The 18,819-nt window shown below is 38.9% G+C and overlaps 1 protein-coding gene across 1 annotated transcript in view; it reads left to right on the top strand.

The window, feature by feature from the left end:
* RALYL (RALY RNA binding protein like) overlaps window positions 1-18,819 on the top strand; it is a 241,752-nt gene that overhangs the window by 106,867 nt on the left and 116,066 nt on the right. The window contains exon 3 of the mRNA XM_037050234.1: window positions 16,029-16,061. Coding sequence (XP_036906129.1) covers window positions 16,029-16,061 — 33 coding nt within the window. The remainder of the gene's footprint in view (window positions 1-16,028; window positions 16,062-18,819) is intronic.

Here is an 18,819-nt window from a genome sequence, read left to right as displayed (position 1 = left end):
CCTTCCCAGAGGGTGAGGTTTTGTGCCACCTCACTGATGGCTCCTCTGAAGCAATGGCTCCCCTGTCATATTGCTGTCACACACACAAGGACACTTCATGGCCACACTGATTGCTTCTATTCTAACAACTGGGAAAAACAGAAATAAGAAACGTGTCATGATGTAGAAGAATATCTGAGCCATGCAAAATGTGAGGAGAGAAGATGGATTGAGTATCTGTCCTATAGATGGATGTAGTGGATTAATGAGAAACTAGACAGTCATTATTTTATAAAATGTACTAGTTCATTATCTTTATAAAATTGTATTTCCTGCATCAATTCAAGTGTGAAAATACTGGTCACAATAATAAACTCAGAAAAGACTGAGTTTTAGGAAGATTTTTTTTGAACTTTTAATTATGAGCAAATTAAAAAGTGAAGCTTATAAATTTGTTACTTTGGGGTGGCTTAAATATATTGATTAGAAGACAGATTACGTGTTTTAATAAAAATTATTTAAACTACTTGTTTTCTTTGTAAGAGTAATTTTCTGATTTAGTTATAAGTACTAAAAGGGAAGCAAAATGCCTGTCTTTTCAAAGTCTAGAGAGATGAGCAAAAAGGAAGCAGCCAAGTCTCACTAGTTTATGTCAGCCATACATGATGAATGCTTCTCCCAAAATGTTTTTTAAAGAAATTCATTAATTCTATAAAGCTTTCAAAATTTCTTTTTACTGGAATGATAACATGCTTGATAATCCTTGTTGATATTGTTAAAAATCAGAATACTCAGAATGTAGGGATCTTCCAAATCCTAGTGTTGACCTGGAGTTCATGGATGTCTGTGAGAGTGGATAAAAGCACAAGGGGCTTATTTGAGTGAAACTAGATGCTACGTCATGTGCATTTCAATATTTGTTTGAAACATCTTCTCTCTGAGAAAATCTCTGTTAGAACTACTCAGTCCCAGAAAACATTAGTGTTCATCACAGTGAGCTGGATTAGGAATCAGAAAACTTGCATCCACAATATGGAAGCCAGCTAGTTGACAAACTTCTTTTAAGCAACCAACCTTTTTTAAGCCCAGATTTCTCATAATGACACAAAGGAGTAGAGCTAAGCCACTCCTTCGTGTATTCCCATTTCTGACATTCTGGGATTCTTCTGTTGGCTTTCCAATCCAGAGACTAACATAAGGGCCAGCTGCTTCTTCACTGAGATTACCCTCCTTTTTTTTTCTTTCAAACTCTATGTAGGATCTGAAAATATTCATATCTTTCCATTTCAAAAAGCAATTCCATTTTTGAAAATGCATCTAAAAAATCCTATTTTAAAAATGTAAAAAAATTGAAACTGTCCTCCAAATGTTCTTTGCAGTTTTTTTTTTTTTTGAGTAATCTAATCTGGCCAAAATATCATACAGTAGTGGGTATGGCACTTCTATTAGATGTAATATTTAAAATAAGATATTCATTCTGACATGAAAAAAGTTTTAAGATTTGAGTAATTTAAAAAAAAGAAAAATTATATGAACAGCATATAAAAAGTGCATGTTATATAAACAGACAACCAAAACTATTTAATAAGTGAAACAAACTGAGAAAAAATGCAGATCAAACTATTAACTCTCACTGTCTTTGGACATGGAGAATATGAATAATAATTTTTGTAATTTCAATACCTAGTGTACATTTTATTTAATGAGAATTCTATAACCAAAATAAGAAAAAAAGAGAGAGATTTAAGAGCTAGATTTTTTTTCTGTTGTAGCGAATAACTACCCCTGAAAAGCACTCATACAGGCGACAATGAGGATTCTGTCATTATTGTGCAAACCAGCTCAATAGTTATAGCCCTTCATCGAAGTGCTACACTCCTTTGGTCACCATGGTTATTAGAAAAGTTGATTTTCTGAAAAGGCAATTTTATTAACATGAGTTTCTCAGGTCCAGCAGCCCTGTGTGGAGAATCAGTCACTGTCAGTCACCACACAGCAGGATCAGGAGCTCAGGGAAGGAGGAAGGGGAGCAGCTGATGTTATCTAATCTTCAAAAATGAAGAAGTCAAAATTGATGAGCCCTTAAGTTGTGAAATAAAATAAGTAGTCATGAACACAAGGTGATAGCAGTTCTGATTACAGGTTAGTGAGTCAGTAATGACAGTGGCACCTGCCCCAGAGTAATCGCCCTTCACTGTATCAAAAGCTCAGTTTTTTGCCACTGCTGCTTTGAAAGGGCATAATGGACAGGGCATGCACATGACTGGGAAAGAGGGACAGGGCTATGTCCTCAACTTTTAACAGTGATAATTTATGGCTGCAGAACAAGCCATACTAAGGAGTCTAAGGATAGTAAATGGATCATAATGTGCTTTTTAAGAAAGCGATACACTAACTAATAGCTCAATTTGAAATGGAAATAGAGGATGACCCATGAAATACAGAAGTCATGTGTGAAATAGCATTTTGAATTGGATTGCTGAGCAGCTGTTAGAGGAATTTTAAGTCTCTTCTTACTAAAATTGTTCACAACATCAAGTTGAAGACATCATGGCAATTTAGTGAAAATTATAGAAGAATTTCAGTGGCATTGTAACTTCTAATTCTTTTTGCCTCTGAAAATATCTTATTCATTTATACTTATGTATTTTTATTGAATTTATTGAGGTGACATTGTTCACAAAACCATACTGAAGATTGTCCTTCCCTCATTTTTCTAACTGTTTATGATCTCAACTCAATGTTGCAAATATCATGTTTAGAGGGAATTATAATTATAATGTGATACCAAAGAAACAAAAAGCAAGAAAAATAGTGTTATGTGTAGGTGGGGTACAATGTGGGTAGCCAGATATTAGACAGTCTGCACTCAGTTCAGTTGGAGAGAGTTGCCATCATAGGGCTGGTCAGTAAATTCCAGGTCCCTTGCTATAGACCCAGATTCAGAACAAAGCTCCATGCCTTCAATTTGAGCCCTTCAAAGAGCTGGGAAGGCAGCCAGGCAACCTGGGCAACTGCTCTGCATGACAGATCTTGGGATGGCAACCATTAAAACTTACTGGGAGCTGAAGAAACAAAAATTTGTAGAGAGAAAACAACAACAAATTAGTAGGAAGAGAAACGAAAGTCTCTTGCGGTCAGCCTGGAGGGTCTGTGGAGGAGCTAGTGACTTAGAGAAGATTTTTCTGTCCCAGCATTTCTGAATGGACTACACAATCTCAAGCCCACAAAGATAACTTAACTTTAAGCCTCTATTAACAATGCTGGCTCAGGGATTGACCATACTCAGCCTGTATTAGATTCTCTGTGGATCTGATGGAGGAGGAAAATAACAGAGAATCAGTAACTAGTCATTTATCAATTATTAAGCACCTACTGGACATTGTTCTAAGCACTGAAGCTACACCAGTTAACAAAATGAATAAGAATTCCTGACCTTGCCTTCAAGTGTGAGGTAAGTGATAATAAACAAAACTAAACAATTAACTTAAGAATCTGTGAGAAGGTAGAAGGCATTAAGCAAAGGGACTAGGAAGATGAGGCTGTTGCTATCTTGAATCGGGTGCTTAGTGAAGGCGAAGTTGAGAAGGTGATACTGAGCCAAGACTTAAAGGAGGTGATGAGCAGGCAGGTAAGGTTTTACTTGGTGGAAAAGCATTCTGGGTAGAGGGGCTATGGGCACAAAGGTCCTAAAGCAAAAGCCTACCCACGTGTTTAATAAAAAGCAGAAGGCCAGTATTTCTGAAGCTGAGTCAGGCAAAGCTAGGGAACTACAAGAAGTGAGCAGGTAGTGGTAGAGATGTAATGGGAGTGTAAAACCACGTAAAACCTTATGGACAAAGTACTTCAGCTTTTACTAGAGTGAAATGGGGAGACTTTGGAAGGTTTTAAATGAAAGTGTACTGTGGCAGGACATACATTTTAGAGGTCATTTGAGCTCTATGTTGAGAATGGGTTAGGAAAAAAAAGGGAGTAACAGGGGAAAACAGGAAGGAGGTGATGGCGACTCAGGTAGTGGCTGTGAAAAAACTGGTGGTTATGTCATGGATATGTTTTGAAAATAGAGCCAACAAACTTGCTGAAAGATTGGATGTGAACTGTGAGAGAAAGAACAAGGTTAAGGATATCTACTGCTTGATGAAATTTACTGGCTTAAAAATAAACCTTCCTCTTTGTCCTGTCCAGCAACCTGGGCTGGATTTGGTTGGGCAATGTCCAACCTGTGTGGAGCATCTAACACTGTCTCTGGTGACACCTCAGGTGCCCCAGTGAGGGCTTCCTGGAACAGCTCTGAGCCAAGCATTTCTGCCTGGAACAGCTCTGAGCCATGCATGGTCTTTCCAAGTGGTTAGCTTCAATGCCCTCATAGCACAATGGTCTCAGAGTGATCAGTTTTACATAGTGACTCAGTTAAAGAAGGAAGAAGCAGCTGCCTGCCCTCCAAAAACCTAGGGTGGAAGTTCCACAATGTCACATCTGAGGGCAAGTTACAAGTCTAGTCCATGTACAAGATGAAGGCACGTGGACTTCACCTCTGGATCAGTGAGGGGAAGGAATTCATTATGGCTGGATTGTCCACCACAAGTATCTCCAAGGTTTGGGGACCATGTATCTGAATATATGAAGCTGCAATTACATGGAATGAGCAGTACTTGCAGTGAAGGTTAGAGCAGGCCAGGTGGGAGGTGGAAATGAGTTCACCTTTTGAATGTGTGAAAGTCAGGATATCTGTTAGATAGCTGAGTGGAGACATCAAGGCAAGAGTTGTCACAGCCTGGAGTTCAGGGAAATGGTAGGACGGAATATGCTCATTTGTGAGTCGCCAGCATGTGGTTTGGTATTCACAGCCACAAGACTGGATGAGAACAAACTCAAATGGAGTAATTCAAAAAAGAAATCCAAGGACTGAGCTGAAGTCAGGAACTAGCAAAAGTGCCAGAAAACAACTAAAGAGATAGCTAAAGTGAGTAATATAAAAGTGCTTGGAGGAAGAAGTAATTAATTGGGTCAAGCAATCTCCAAAGTTCATATTAACTAGCAACTTATCTGGGTATCATAAATTGTGAATTCACTCTCAGAATTAGAGACGTTGACAAGATTGTATCTATCAGATTTGGGGTCATGGCTCATGCTCGATGCCTCACAGCTAACTTAGGAAGCAGCCCAGAAGGGAATGGCTTCTAGAACTATAAACCTATGCTCTTGTGAGTCACCTGTACCTACAGAGGTAGAGGGACACTAATGTGCAGCTCCTTACCAGTCTTGTTGAGCTATCATGTTACCACAACATGGAAGTGGTAATAAAGAGCAATCCAGGTAGGTAATCTACATCACAAAATTTTGTCAGCATGTGGCAGTTGAAATCATTAAATTATGACTTTTAGTTCCAGGATTTAATTTTTCAAAGATATGGGTGAAGGCATTGGGTGTGGTAAAAGACTCTGGGTCTAAAAGCAGCTGAGGTTACCCAGATAGGAACTTGGGTGGGAGAATAATTTGTTAGTCACGTGTGTCACTGGGAAGGAGGCAGCGGTACAGGTTAGCAAGACATGTGCAAAAATGAGTTGTTTCCAAGCCTGTATTAGACATTAACTACATCTTAGGCTAACTAGTTTTCATGTGTTTCACTAAGAGAATATCGAGGAGAGTTTCATTACTTGCACAACCAAAAGGAGGATAACAACCAATCTAAAATCAATAAACAACCAGAAGTGCCAGAAAATAAAACTGCATGGAGCTCTGACAACCAAGGAACTAAAGAAACAGTCGACCAGAACAACCACACTTGTGTGCCAAGACAAAGAAATATGGCCCAAATGAAAGAACAGAGCAAAGTTTCAGAAAGAGAGATAAGTGTTGAGGAGACAGCTAACGTATATGACGGAGAATTTAAAGCCCTGGTAATCAAAATGCTCACAGAACTGATGGAGCTTGGTTGAAAGATGAAAAAACAAATGAAAGATACCCAAAATGAAATAAAGCACAATATTCAGGGGACCAACAGTGATAGGAAGGAAACCAGGACTCAAAGCAATGATTTGGAACAAATGAAAAGTATAAAATTCAACCAAAACAGAATGAAGAAAAAATTCAAAAAAAAATGAAGAAAGGCTGTGGAATCTCTGGGATAAACTGAAACGTTCCAATGTCTGAATTATAGGGATGCCAGAAGGAGAATAACAATGGCAAGACATTGAAAACTCATTTGAACAAATAGTGAAAGAGAACTTCCCCAATCTGGAGAAGGAAATAGACTTCCAGGTAGTCCAGGAAGCTCAAAGAGTCCCAAAGGATTTGGACTCAAAGAGAGGAACACAGCAAGGTACATCATCATTAAGTTACCCAAAATTAAATATAAATAGAGAGTTCTAAAAGAAGCAAGAGGAAAGGAGAGAGTTACCTACAAAGGAGTTCCCATATGACTGATTTTTCAAAACCATAAGCTGATTTTTCAAAACCAACCTAACAAGGAAGAAGGGCCTGGAAAGAAGTACTTGAAGTCATGAAAGGCAAGGACCTACATTCAAGATTACTCTATCTGGCAAACTTTTCATTTAGAATGGAAACACAGATAAAGTTTCTCCCAGACAAGGTTAAATTAAAGGATATCATGCGGAGGGTTGAATGCTGGAGGGTTGGGGGGGGGGTGCAGGGTGGAAGGGCGATAAAGGGGAATAAATTGGGAAAACTGTAATAGCATAACATTAAAATATACTTTTTAGAAGTATGGAAAAAAAGAACATAGAGGAGAGAGTGGTTGCACTTGGGACCTAAACAGGTGTGAGTATGGGGCAGTGGTATAAGGTATGGATGTGTGAGGGGTTGGGTGAAGGAGGTGAGGACAAAAGTCAATTGTTCATCTCAATTTACCAGGGCTGCCATATGAATACATATTTTATGTCATTTAGCACCATTCACACTTCACAACATATTACCACTGGCCATCAGAAGACTGAATAGGATTGTATTGACTCTGATACCTTATACTTGGTGGCGGGACAAAATAAATGACCTCAGTGTTCTGCAGAGAGCAGGACTGTGGATTGAAATCTGAAATGGGATGACTGACTGATGACCTGCTTCCTCTGTCAGCACTCTTGGCAGGTGCCAGGTCTCCACTGGATTTACCAGCTATTAGCCAAGAACAGCGTGAGACAAGGGGAAGAGACGGCTGAGCAGTCACTGGCTAGTGTATCATAAATTTACTTCCTTTCACCACACAGCATTGGAACTGAGATGAGCAAATCCACCAATGTGCAAATAATTGAATTAAATTTTTTAAAAATAATTTCTCTTATTTGAATGGAAAGGTGAGCAGAGTTGTGTGTGTCCCCTTCCAGCGTGAGAGGTGGTAATGTCACTTTTGGAGTCACAGCACAGCAAGGGTGACTTTGTCCTCTGTCCTGGCCACCCCTACTCTAGCCATGCCCCTTGGCTGTTGGACTAAGTCTCTAAGTTTTCCTGGGGAATATGACAGTGCTTAGTTTTTTTCTTGCCAGAAAGGTCTTCTCTTTCCTTTATATCTGTTCCTCTAGCTGCAATTCATTCCCTGGGAAAGTTAGAAGAGTACATGGGAGATGAGTGCCACAGCATCCATTTCCAACACGGGAGATTTGTGACTGTGAGGGTTGGCATCACACTGAGATTCTCTCTGACACCTCAGGTGTAATTCACCTGTTTAACCTGTCTCTGGGAGTAAGGAACTCAGATAGTGGTGACAGTAAATGGAACTTTCTTGGGGCTCTGGTGAGCTCTTTCCAGCTCTTGGAGAGCTGGAAGCAGACATTTCAGCTAAGCGACATAAGCCCTTGGTAAAATGCATTCCAGGAAATGGAGGGGAAGCTGCTTTTCCTCCAGAGAAATGGAATCTATTGTAGACAAATCCTTAGCTTTTAGGTGACTCTGATGTTCTTTGAATGGATAACAAATAACATATAGGAAAATGTTCTAAATATACTATAATATTAAGAAACCAAGGTCTTAATCAGACTGCCTGAGTCATCGTCTTCCTCTATGACTTTATATCTTTAAGGTCTTGGAAAAGTTACTCAACCCCCCCTCTGCCTCAGTTTTCTATGTAAAAAATAGAGACAATAATGGTACCAACATCACAGGGAGACTGTAAGTATTAAATGTGCTAAAATACTTAGATTAGCTTGTCACATTCCTAATATTGACTATTACATAAGGCATTAAATGTAGAATATTATTTGCACATATTGGGAGAAGAACTATATCCTTAGAAATCTAGCTTCTCCTGCAGACTTTATCCCTCTCTATTCCTTTTGTAAGTTGGAGCAAATTTCTGTAGCATCTATCAGCCCAGAGTTGATAAATACACATTCTTGTCCTTTGCTTTCTTACCTGTGAAGTAGACATGGGTTAATTACAGCCCTCTTACACCTGTGGGCCTGAGTAGGTCTTAAAATTCTTGTGAACATGTTGTTCCCAGCAGCCAGCATCAATTAGTTAGAAACTACCACAAGAATTAAAACCTTTTTTACCTCTCAGCTTCAGAGCATACAAGTTTTTAAGGAAATTATTGCTCCCATTATCTCCCAGAGCTCTGTCTTGCCACAACCTTCTCAATGTGGTTGACAGGATACCATAAAAAGCTACAGTCGGGGTAATCCTTAGACATCTATTTTAACACTGTGCCACTGTATGTAGCCACACCTGGAAAAGGGTTCTACCTTTCTACCTGCCACAAGAATACCCTCAGAGTGCCTGGTCATGGCCAGTGAACTAAGCACATTTTTTTAAAATTATAGTTTGTGTTTGCTATTATTCTGTATTAGTTTCAGATGTACAGCATAGTAGTTAGACAATCATGTACTTTACAGAGAGTTCCTTTGATATTTCCAGTACCCACCTGGCCCCATGCATAGTTATTATGATTTTATTGACTTTGTTCCTCATGCTGTACTTTATGAGCCAGGGACTGTTCTGTAACTGAACTCTTGGTCACTGAATCATGCTCAGATTTCCTTTGGCAGGTGGGCATGTAGTGCCCATACCGACCAGTGCTGCTCCACACAGTGAGCACCAGGGAAATTTGTCCTTCTCACGGGTTCCTTGCTCCTTATAGTAGAAGTCTGGGTTGCTCTTGCTTCTTTTTTTTTTCTTTTCAGATGATGAAAGGAGAGTCAAAAGACAGATTCTAATTTTCAGCAGATATTAAAAAATTCATCTGCAGTTATCTATGAATAATCTGTCCCTATGACACATGGAAGATTTTTACTTATTTTAATCTTTTAGCAATAAATGAATTTTTAAGGATACTGATATAATTTTGAGATTTTTTTAAATTAATTAATTTATTTATCTTTAGAGGGGAAGGGAAGGAGAGAAGGAGAGAAATATCAATGTATGGTTGCCTCTCATGAGTCCCCTGCTGGCAACTGGCCTGCAACCCAGGTATGTGCCCTGACTGAGAATTGAACCTCGATCGTGTGGTTCACAGGCCCGCGCTCAATCCACTGAGCTACACCAGCCAGGGCGAATTTTGAGATGTTTTAATATGCAAAATGTTAAGTACAGGAAAACATCTAAGAATCACAAGGGCTTCCCTGTGGTCAAAAGTATCATCTTCTGGCCACATTTAGCAAGTGCCTTGTAAAAACAGTGTGTTTTAACCCTGGCTGGTGTAGCTCAGTGGCTTGAGCGTGGGCCTATGAACTTAAAGATTGTGGTTTGATTCCCAGTCAGGGCACCTGCCTGGGTTGCAGGCCAGTTCCCAGCAGGAGACATGAAATCCCTTTGAGTGTGGATTTAAACAGAACAATGAGGGAGGTAGGCAAGGAATTTACTTTGGGATGTGTTGAGGGGCATGTGTAGACATGCTTCATAAATGGAGTAATGCCATAGACGTAAGTTTTGAAACATCCAGAATGTTGGAAACATCAGGTAAGATCTCTCAATAGAATTACAAAAGAATGAAGAGAAGATATATGGCAATGCCATAGAGAACATGTAAACAAAACAAACAAAACAAATTGGTTAGATGTGACATACCAGATTTCTCTAAATCTACAGATATGAGCCCATGAACTTTGGAGCCAGAATACCTAAATTCAAATCCTGTCTCTACCACCTTTTAACTCTGTGACCTTGAGCAAGACACTTAGTATCTTTGGGTATTCGTGTCCTCAACTGTACAATGAAATCGACATCAGAGAGTATCATGGTGCTTAAATAAATCAATGTTTATAAAGCATTTTGAGTAATGCCTGTCTCTCAGTAAATACAGCTTAGTTTTTCATTGTTGTTAAATACATAATATTATAAATCCTTTAGCCCCAAATATTGATCTTAATTTTATATTCTATTTTATTTCTCTACTGCGCCTATTTTTGGAAGGCTATGGTTTGTTTATGTTATTCTACTCATGATTCTAGTGGATCCTGAATGAAGTATTATTAAATTCATTACCTATTTTCTATTAAAAGTAAATCTTAGGAAAGATAAAATCAATTCTTTTCTTCACAAAATAAGTACTTTATTAAAAACTCAGAAAGGATCTCTCTGGACATATTGCAATGTAATTGTCTGTTTCTAAGGCTTAAATTGATGAACAGTTTTCTCCAAAGGGATGTTTCTCCCAGTAGTCTTCTTTTTTTACTTATTCTTTTCACTTTAAGGACTAAAATGACAAAAGTGAGTTTTTTCCTATATCCCAGCCATTTCAGTTCTTAGACTTATGACCCATCTTTGATACAGTTGTGGTCATCCTGGCTGGCTCTGTGCCAGGAACCCTTCAGACTGTTCTGAATACATAATTTCATGTTATTCACAACAGACCCTTGAGCTGGCTATGATATTTGCTATATAATAAGAAAAATGTAAAAATCTCTGAATCACCTCAAGGCTAAGGAAATTAATGGACCACAGATGAGCAGTTGGTTACAAAGCACAACATCATTCAATGTGGGTCACTTGTCACATTTCTGAGGATGACATATGAGGTAGGATGGCCTGATGGTGGCTTCCCACTAACATTTTCTGTTCTATGTCACCACTGAAAATGCTTGTGAGCCCTGGAACCTGGGGCTTGTCTTCACTGGATAATTTTCTTTCTGCTCAGCTCACAGAGCACCAGCAAGCTCTCCAGCATTGCCCTATTAGAAGGCTTAACGCAAAACTGTCAGGAGCTTCTTGTCTAAGAGAGGCATGTTTAGTGTTCTTTCCAGTTTTTATGGAACTTTCAGTTAACCTTTTAATCCAGGACTCTCATCCTGAGAGTATGTCATAGTGATAGAGATAAAAGTAACAGAAGCACAGACAGGATTATTCCCATAAGATAAAGGTGCCAAGATTGTCTTTAAAAAGGTGTTGGAGAAACTCAAAAGATAAACAGATCATACTTAGATGGAAGGAAGGGAAAGGAAGGGAAAAAATCAGTACTTATACAGAAATGGAATGCTAAAGACACCAAGTCAAAGCTAAGCCAAATTTGTTTAAACAATAAGTAGACAAATTTCCAGCAATAAAATGGTTGGTAAGAGAAGCAATAATAAACAACGTGGAAACTTGGGGTTTGTGAAGAGCTTTCATATGACAACTATATGTTTAGGCATCATCATATGGTTATTGAAATTGTCAGGAGGGGGTGTTGCCACCCTTCATGGCCAGGCAGGTTCATGGTATTCGTGCAGATGCAATAATTTCCATGGAGCCATTAGGATGTCTGGCATGCCTTTATTCACCAGTGAGCAAGCCATGTGTGGTGCAAGTTACCTGCCTATATGCATGTCTCAAGTCATGACACTTGCTCCCCAGCATAGCACCCACTGTGGCACCTGTCCCCTTGCCTGTTCCTCATCATCATTGCCCCCAACAGGGAGTCTCTACCTGTTTAACTGCTAGAGGGAAACAAAGCCAGCAAGATGTCAGAACATTACATAATATGGCATAATTCTGCACATGCGAGCCCACTTCATGTTATGGGAACAGTTTATTGGACCCAGTCTCAAAGCTATGAGAACACTAGTTATCAGGTCCCTCCAAAGCTATGGGAACACTGCTTCCCTTAGCTATACAGACACCTGGGTGAGGAAACCAGACTGCCTCCACCTACCCTACAATGGTGGTGACATATATGTAAACAAGATATTTTAAAACATGAAGGCTTTTTAAAAAATCTTAAGCACCAGGATTTAGATAAAAATGGCTTCAATATTTGCCTACATGTAACCTATAATCATATGACAAAATACATGAAAATAAAGTGGCCAATATATAAACTACCAACTGGTCTCTTTAACTATTAATTAGGAAATATTTAGAAGGGAATACTTTTCTCATTGATTTACCTTTTCAAAGAGTATACAGTTAATTTATGAAAAAGAAAACTCACTGGATGCAATCCAACTTTATTTTATTGTGAAAAAAGCCCTAGAATATTTATTAAGTGGCTTGCTCAAGATGCCACAACCAAGCAGAGACTTCAGAATCACATTCTCCCTTAGTATATGAGAGCTACAAAAATTACCTGGTTCTTAGGAGACACAAGGAGGAAAAAAGACCCTCATCTGGGACCTAACTCCTGCCCTGGGTGGTATTGTTGCCACTAAGTGACCAGGAATGTCATGATGTTTAGATCTTCTTGCTGGAAGACTTACTGGAAATAAATTATTCAATTAATATGTAGCCAACTGTGCATCACAGTTTAATACTGTGCATTGTATACTTTAATACTCCAATAATTACAAATAGATACATAAAAACTTCTACAAAAAAACACTGTAAAAAACAGAAAATAAGAAAATAGAGAGAGTGTGGAGGATGTTAAGATGGCATAGAAGTAATCGAAAGTTACACTGACCTCCTCCCAGGACCAAACTGGAATTAAACTAAATTATAGAAAAATCATCCTGAATAACCAACTAAAGAGTAGCTGGAGAGAAGCTTTATAACCAAGAACAGAGGGAAGAAACTACTTCACCACAAAGAGGTGGTAGGGAGTGCAAAGGAGGTATGAGAGGACTGGCTGGGCTCCTACTGGTGGCAGCTAAAGTGACAAAGGGATATTTTAGTGGCTATGGGGAGGGTTCCCCTCAGAAGTGTGGGGTCTAAACCCCAAGCTGAGCTCTCCAGCCTACAGCACCAGAAGTGGGAAAGGAACACTAATAGCATCCAGCTGTGAAAAGTAGGAGTTTCTGCCTGCCAGGAAGAAAAAGAGATACAGAAAGCCTCCTGAAGGACCAATGCACAAAATTTCATTTGCAGCTCCTTAACCTGGCCTCCACCAGTGGGAGGGTAGTGTGGACTAGAGATGCATTAGGAAAGTCTGGTTTTGGTGGCTCTGGAGAGAGAACTGAAGAAGCTGGGAGCTTCTGGGAGAGAACTGGGAGCTACTAGGATCCCTGTGCTGAGTCATTTCCCATACTGCAGAAACCATTTTTTTTCAGACAGAGAAATCCTTTCTAAGTGGTATCAGCCTTAGAAGCAATATCCCCACCCACAGAAATTCCTCTTGTCCTACCCTGTGGACCTTCAGCCTAACTGCTGAGTAGACCTGGTGACTAGATCAGTGATCAAGTCTAGGAGCAAAGGCAGATCCTTGGGAGCTCTGAGACTTTACCTGACCCTCCCCCAGGCCTAGTGCTGGTAAAAGGTAATATTAGTGCACAGCCTTGTCCTTTCTGCATACATGCAGGTGCAGCAGAGGGAGCCACAAGTTTTGGATGGCTGATAGTTCCAAACAGGTTGCCCAGGGCCAGTCACAGGCAGCATCTGTTGTAGGACTACACTAGAGTCCTTGCAGATATACCTAACACAGAGAAACAATTACAAAGAAACAGCCAAAATGGGAAGACAAAGAAACAGCCACAAATGAAAGAATAAAAGACTTTCCCAAAAGAAAAACCAAATGAAATGGAGGCAAGCAATTCATCATATATATAATTGAGTAATGACTAAGTATACTGAAAAGAGACAGAAACAATTTTAAAAAACAATCATAAATAAAGAATGCAATATCTAAAGCAGAGGACTGAATCAGTGATTTGGAAGAAAAGGTGGAAAAAAAACCCAACCAGAGCAACAAAAGAAAAAAGAATTCTAAAAAAAGGAGAAGAGCTTAAGGAAGCTTTGGGAGAAAATAAAGTGTAACAACATCCACATTATGAGAATATCAGACAAAGAAGAGAATAAGCAAAGGATCAAGAACTTATTTTAAAAAATAATGACTGAAAAGTTCCCTAATCTGGTGAAGCAATAAGACACACAAGTCCAAGAAGCTCAGAGAGTACCAAGCAAGATAAACTTGGTACCTTCCGGCTATTCTGACATAGCCCAAGTCCCCATGTCCTCTGGGAGAAGCGGTTCCTGGCCCCAATCCACTTAAGCCTGAAAACCTGTGATGGGGAAGGTGGTGCAGCCCTTTGTCAGCTAGAGCAGGATCCAGGGTGATCAGGCCTAAGAAAGAGTATGTAAACTCCTGTGAAACCTGCTTTGTTTAGAATGCTCTCATTTAAACGATGAGGGCCCAAGCAAGAAGTTTGTTCCTCTAAGTTTTATGGCTCCTTAGGTATCTGACCCAGATGGAGAATAAGCCTTCATAGTTCTTTGAATGCTATCTGTTGTTCTATCCTTACCTGTATTCTTGTGCGAACAAAACCAATAAAAGCCCCTTGAGGAAGGGGCTTGGTGAGCAGATCATGTCTTGGTAGTTTCATTTTCATCATAATGGATGGGGGAAATTTACGGGCAAAGTTGCCTCCCATATGACTCTTGAACAGGGACCTGATGATCCAGGACCTGCTTTGATCCAAAGGCTGCAAGCCATCGCCATTGACAGCACACCTAAGTGGATGGAAATTAGTGCTTCTCCCAGAGGACATGGGGACTCAGGCTGTGTCAGAATAGTTGGGGGGTGAGGGTCCATCACTCCCTCTTTACTGCAGCTCCTGGAGTCCTTCCATTATGGCCTCCCAAGTGATGTGTCCAGGTTAGGTTGCCCTTCTCTGAGGGGTCTTACCCATCTCTGACTATCCGACCATGCATTGGGGGGTAGTGAAGCAGTGTTTGCTGCCAGAGACAAGCTTTGTCTCCTTAGTGGCTCACATTCTGGAGGTTGCTCACTCAGTCTTAGCCATGGGGGACATTACAACTCCTGAAACCAGGCAGAGCATTTCCCAATAAGATCAAATGGATTGTTATCTTCAGAGCATTTCACCCCAAAGTAGCAGAATATACATAATTTTCAAGTCCACATGGAATGTTTTCTAGGATGGACCATATGTTAGGATGCAAAACAAGTCTCAATAAATTTAAGAAGATTGAAACTATATCAAGCATCTTCTCTGAACACAATGCTATGAAACTGGAAATCAATCACAAGAACACTGAAAAATACAAGACATAGAAACTAAATAACATATTATTACACAATGAATGGGTCAACAATGAGCTCAAGGAAGAAATAAAAAAATACCTTGAAACAAATGAAACAACAACCCAAGACCTGTGGGACCCAGGAATAGTATTACAGGCCTATAAAAATTCAAAGCATTACAGACCTATAAAAAAATAAAACAAGATAAAGCTTAAACCATCTAACTCTACACTTAAAGAGACTTCAAAAAGAACAACAAAAAAAGCCCAAAGTGAGTAGAAGAAATGAAATAATAAAAATCAGAACAGAAATAAAGGAAATAGAGTTTTCAAAAATTATACAAAAGATCAATGAATCCAAGAGCTGCTTCTTTGAAGGTGCAAATCATAATTAGACTAATATTATTCTAATGTGGCCTTCATATGCTACATCCTATACTAAATTTTTCTCATTCTTTTTAGCCTCGCCATTAATCCAGCTAGAGTCTGAATTGTCTAGTTTAGGTCTTAATATATTATTGATAGCTTTTTGGTTCACAGGCCTGTGCTCAGTCCACTGAGCTACACCAGCCAGGGCCTGATAGCTTTTGACTGTTGCTAAATTATGTATTTTTATACCAATGAGTATAATAATTCTGTCAGATTTATGCAAAAGCAATTTTAAGTGCATAGCATATTGTTATATTAAAATATTTAAAAATATGTTTTCACAGACTTGAGTCAAAGGAGCCTTTCCTATCTGTTCGGTGAGTATATGTCTAAATATTTTAAATCTCAATTTTTTAATCAATTTTAATTCAAATTAACAAGGTTTATCGATATGGTATTTCAATCATTTAATCCCATATTCAGATTCATAATATATCATTGAATGCATCACTGTTTCAGCAACATTGTAATCTGCATTTTATAAAGACTTAAGTAGCATGTATCCTGACCTGTTTTGTGACCTCAAAAGTTTAGCTAATGACTGTATAAAAATTGTGTATCCTCAGTATGCAACAAACAGCATTGACAGTAATTATCTATATTCTCATAATATAAACATATGCTCTGGTTGGTTCTAAAAATTGCTCTCAACTACACCTTCACTGTTTTCTAATCCATCGACTTATCTTTGCAGTTTTCTTTCAGGGTTTCTTTCCCTGTTTTCTCTAAATCTACCTCCAAAATCTCTATCTGTTCTCTCTTTTCTCATTTCATCTTTATTTCTCTACTCTACTCACAAAGACAGCTGATGGTATCATCCCAAGTTACAATACATAATCTAATAATAATATGTTGTTGAAAAGAACACATGTACAGTTTTCAGGCATTTAGAACTAGTTAAGAATGAGCAAAGTTTTTTTTAACAGCTCCATCCAATAATCCTTTGACTATATTATAATGTCCAGTTAAAGGACTTCTGCAAGCTCAGTATTATGGTCGATGTTGTAAAGTTTCAGAAAATGTTGGACGATGTAATGTCTGACTTTGAAGAAGTTGTGTGGTATTTTATTTTTTAAAAATGACATCTAGGCGGTCACTGTACTCATGCTCAATAACCAAAAACATGGATGTGGTTAGATTTTCAAACAAGCACATTAATTTTCTTTTGTGACATTGTTTGTGGCCTTTGTATATTTCTGTCACTCATTGAGCACATGGTTGCCTGCCCCCTCTACTCCTCATAAAAGAATCTTAGAAAGCCACTCCAATCACGGGAATCAAAATAATTGTTTGGAATACTGGGGGAAAATGGAGCAGGGAATTTATTGGAGTTCATGAAAAGTGGAAGGTCAAGTTGATCTGGTCCAAAGAAATTGTTAGAGCATGTTTCTTTCTTTCATTGGTCACCCAGTGCTACTGTTAAAAACCTTTCAGCCTGAAGAAATCTTCTTTTTATTGTTCAAGTACAGTTGTGTGCCTCCACCATCCACCACTCTCACTCCACCGCAACCAACGCCACCTCCCTCTCCTGATTCCACCCCACCTTGGTTTTGTCCATGTGTCCTTTATAGTAGTTCCTGAAAACCCTTTCCCCTCTTGTTATCCCCTCCCACCTCCCCTCTGGTTATTGTTAGATTGTTCTTTGTTTCAATGTCTCTGGTTATATTTTGCTTGCTTTTTTTGTTTTATTGATTAGTTTCCACTTAAAGGTGAGATCATATGGCATTTCTCTTTTACTGACTGGCCAATGTCCTTGTTGCTATTTTGTTTGGAAGATTTGTCCATTTTACACAGTGGGGTGTTAAAATCCCCTACTATAATTGTGTTGCTGTCAATATCTTTCTTGAGGTCCTCTAGGATTTTCTTTATATCTTTGGGTGCTCCTATGTTGGGTGCATATATATTTATAATGTTAATGTCTTCTTAGTGGATTCTTCCCTTGAGTATTATGAAGTGACCTTCTGGGTCCCTCTTTATGGCCCTTTTTTTTGAAGTCTATTTTGTCTGATATTAGAATTGCTACACTGGATTTTTTTTTCTTGACCATTTGCTTGGAAAATTTGTTTCCAGCCTTTCACTTTTAGTCTGTGATGGTCTTTTGTCCTGAGGTGGGTCTCCTGTAGGCAGCATATGTGTGGGTCATGCTTTCTTATCCATTCAGATATTCTATGTCTTTTGATTGGAGCATTTAATCCATTTACATTTAAGGTTATTATTGATAGGTACTTATTCATTGTCATTTTTGTACCACAGTTCCTCTCTGTCTCTCTCTTTTCCTTCCTTTCCTTAAAGCAGTCCTTTTAATATTTCTTGTAGAGCTGGTTTGGTGGAGGCATATTCTTTTAGACTTCTTTTGTCTTGGAAGCTCTTTACTTGGCCTTCTATCTTGATTGAGAGCCTTGCTGGGTAAAGTCACCTTGGTTATAGGCCTCTGGTTCTCATTACTTGAAATATTTCTTGCCATTCTCTTCTTTCTTGGTGTGCTTCCATTGAGAAGTCAGTAACTAACCTTATTGGGGCTCCCTTGTATGTCACTTCCTTTTTCTCACTTGCTGCCTTTAAGATTCTTTCTTTGTCTTAGAATTTTGCCATTTTAATGATGACGTGTCTTGAAGGGGGGCCTCTTTGGGTTCCTCTTGAATGGGACTCTCTGTGATTCCTGGATTTGTGTAACTTTTTCTCTCATCAAATTAGGAAAAAATTCCATCATTACTCTTTCAAATAGGTTTTCTATCCCTTGTTCTTCTTCTTTTCTTTCTGGTATTCCTATTATTTGGGTATTATTATGTTTCATATTATCTTGCATTTCTCTTAGTCCCTCTTCATTCTTTTTGAGCCTCTTTTCCCTTTCTTGCTCTTTCTGGGAGATTCTTCCTACTGTGTCCTCCAAATCGTAGATCTTCTGCCTCATCGATCCTGCTTTTCATTCCTTCTACTGTGTTCTTCCATTCCAAAATTTTATTCTTCATTTCCTCTTGGCCTTTGCTGATAGTTTCTATTTCCTTTTTCCTGTTGATGTAGTTTGCAGAGAGCTCATTGTAGCTCCCCACTAGTTTTTGGTAGCTCCCCTCTAGT

This window comes from Sturnira hondurensis, unplaced genomic scaffold (genome assembly GCF_014824575.4).
Source record: "Sturnira hondurensis isolate 20B ecotype Veracruz unplaced genomic scaffold, ASM1482457v3 Scaffold0006571, whole genome shotgun sequence".
Taxonomy (NCBI): domain Eukaryota; kingdom Metazoa; phylum Chordata; class Mammalia; order Chiroptera; family Phyllostomidae; genus Sturnira; species Sturnira hondurensis.
The sequence above is the reverse complement of the archived record's forward strand: the minus strand, read 5'-3'. Positions and strand labels throughout refer to the sequence as shown.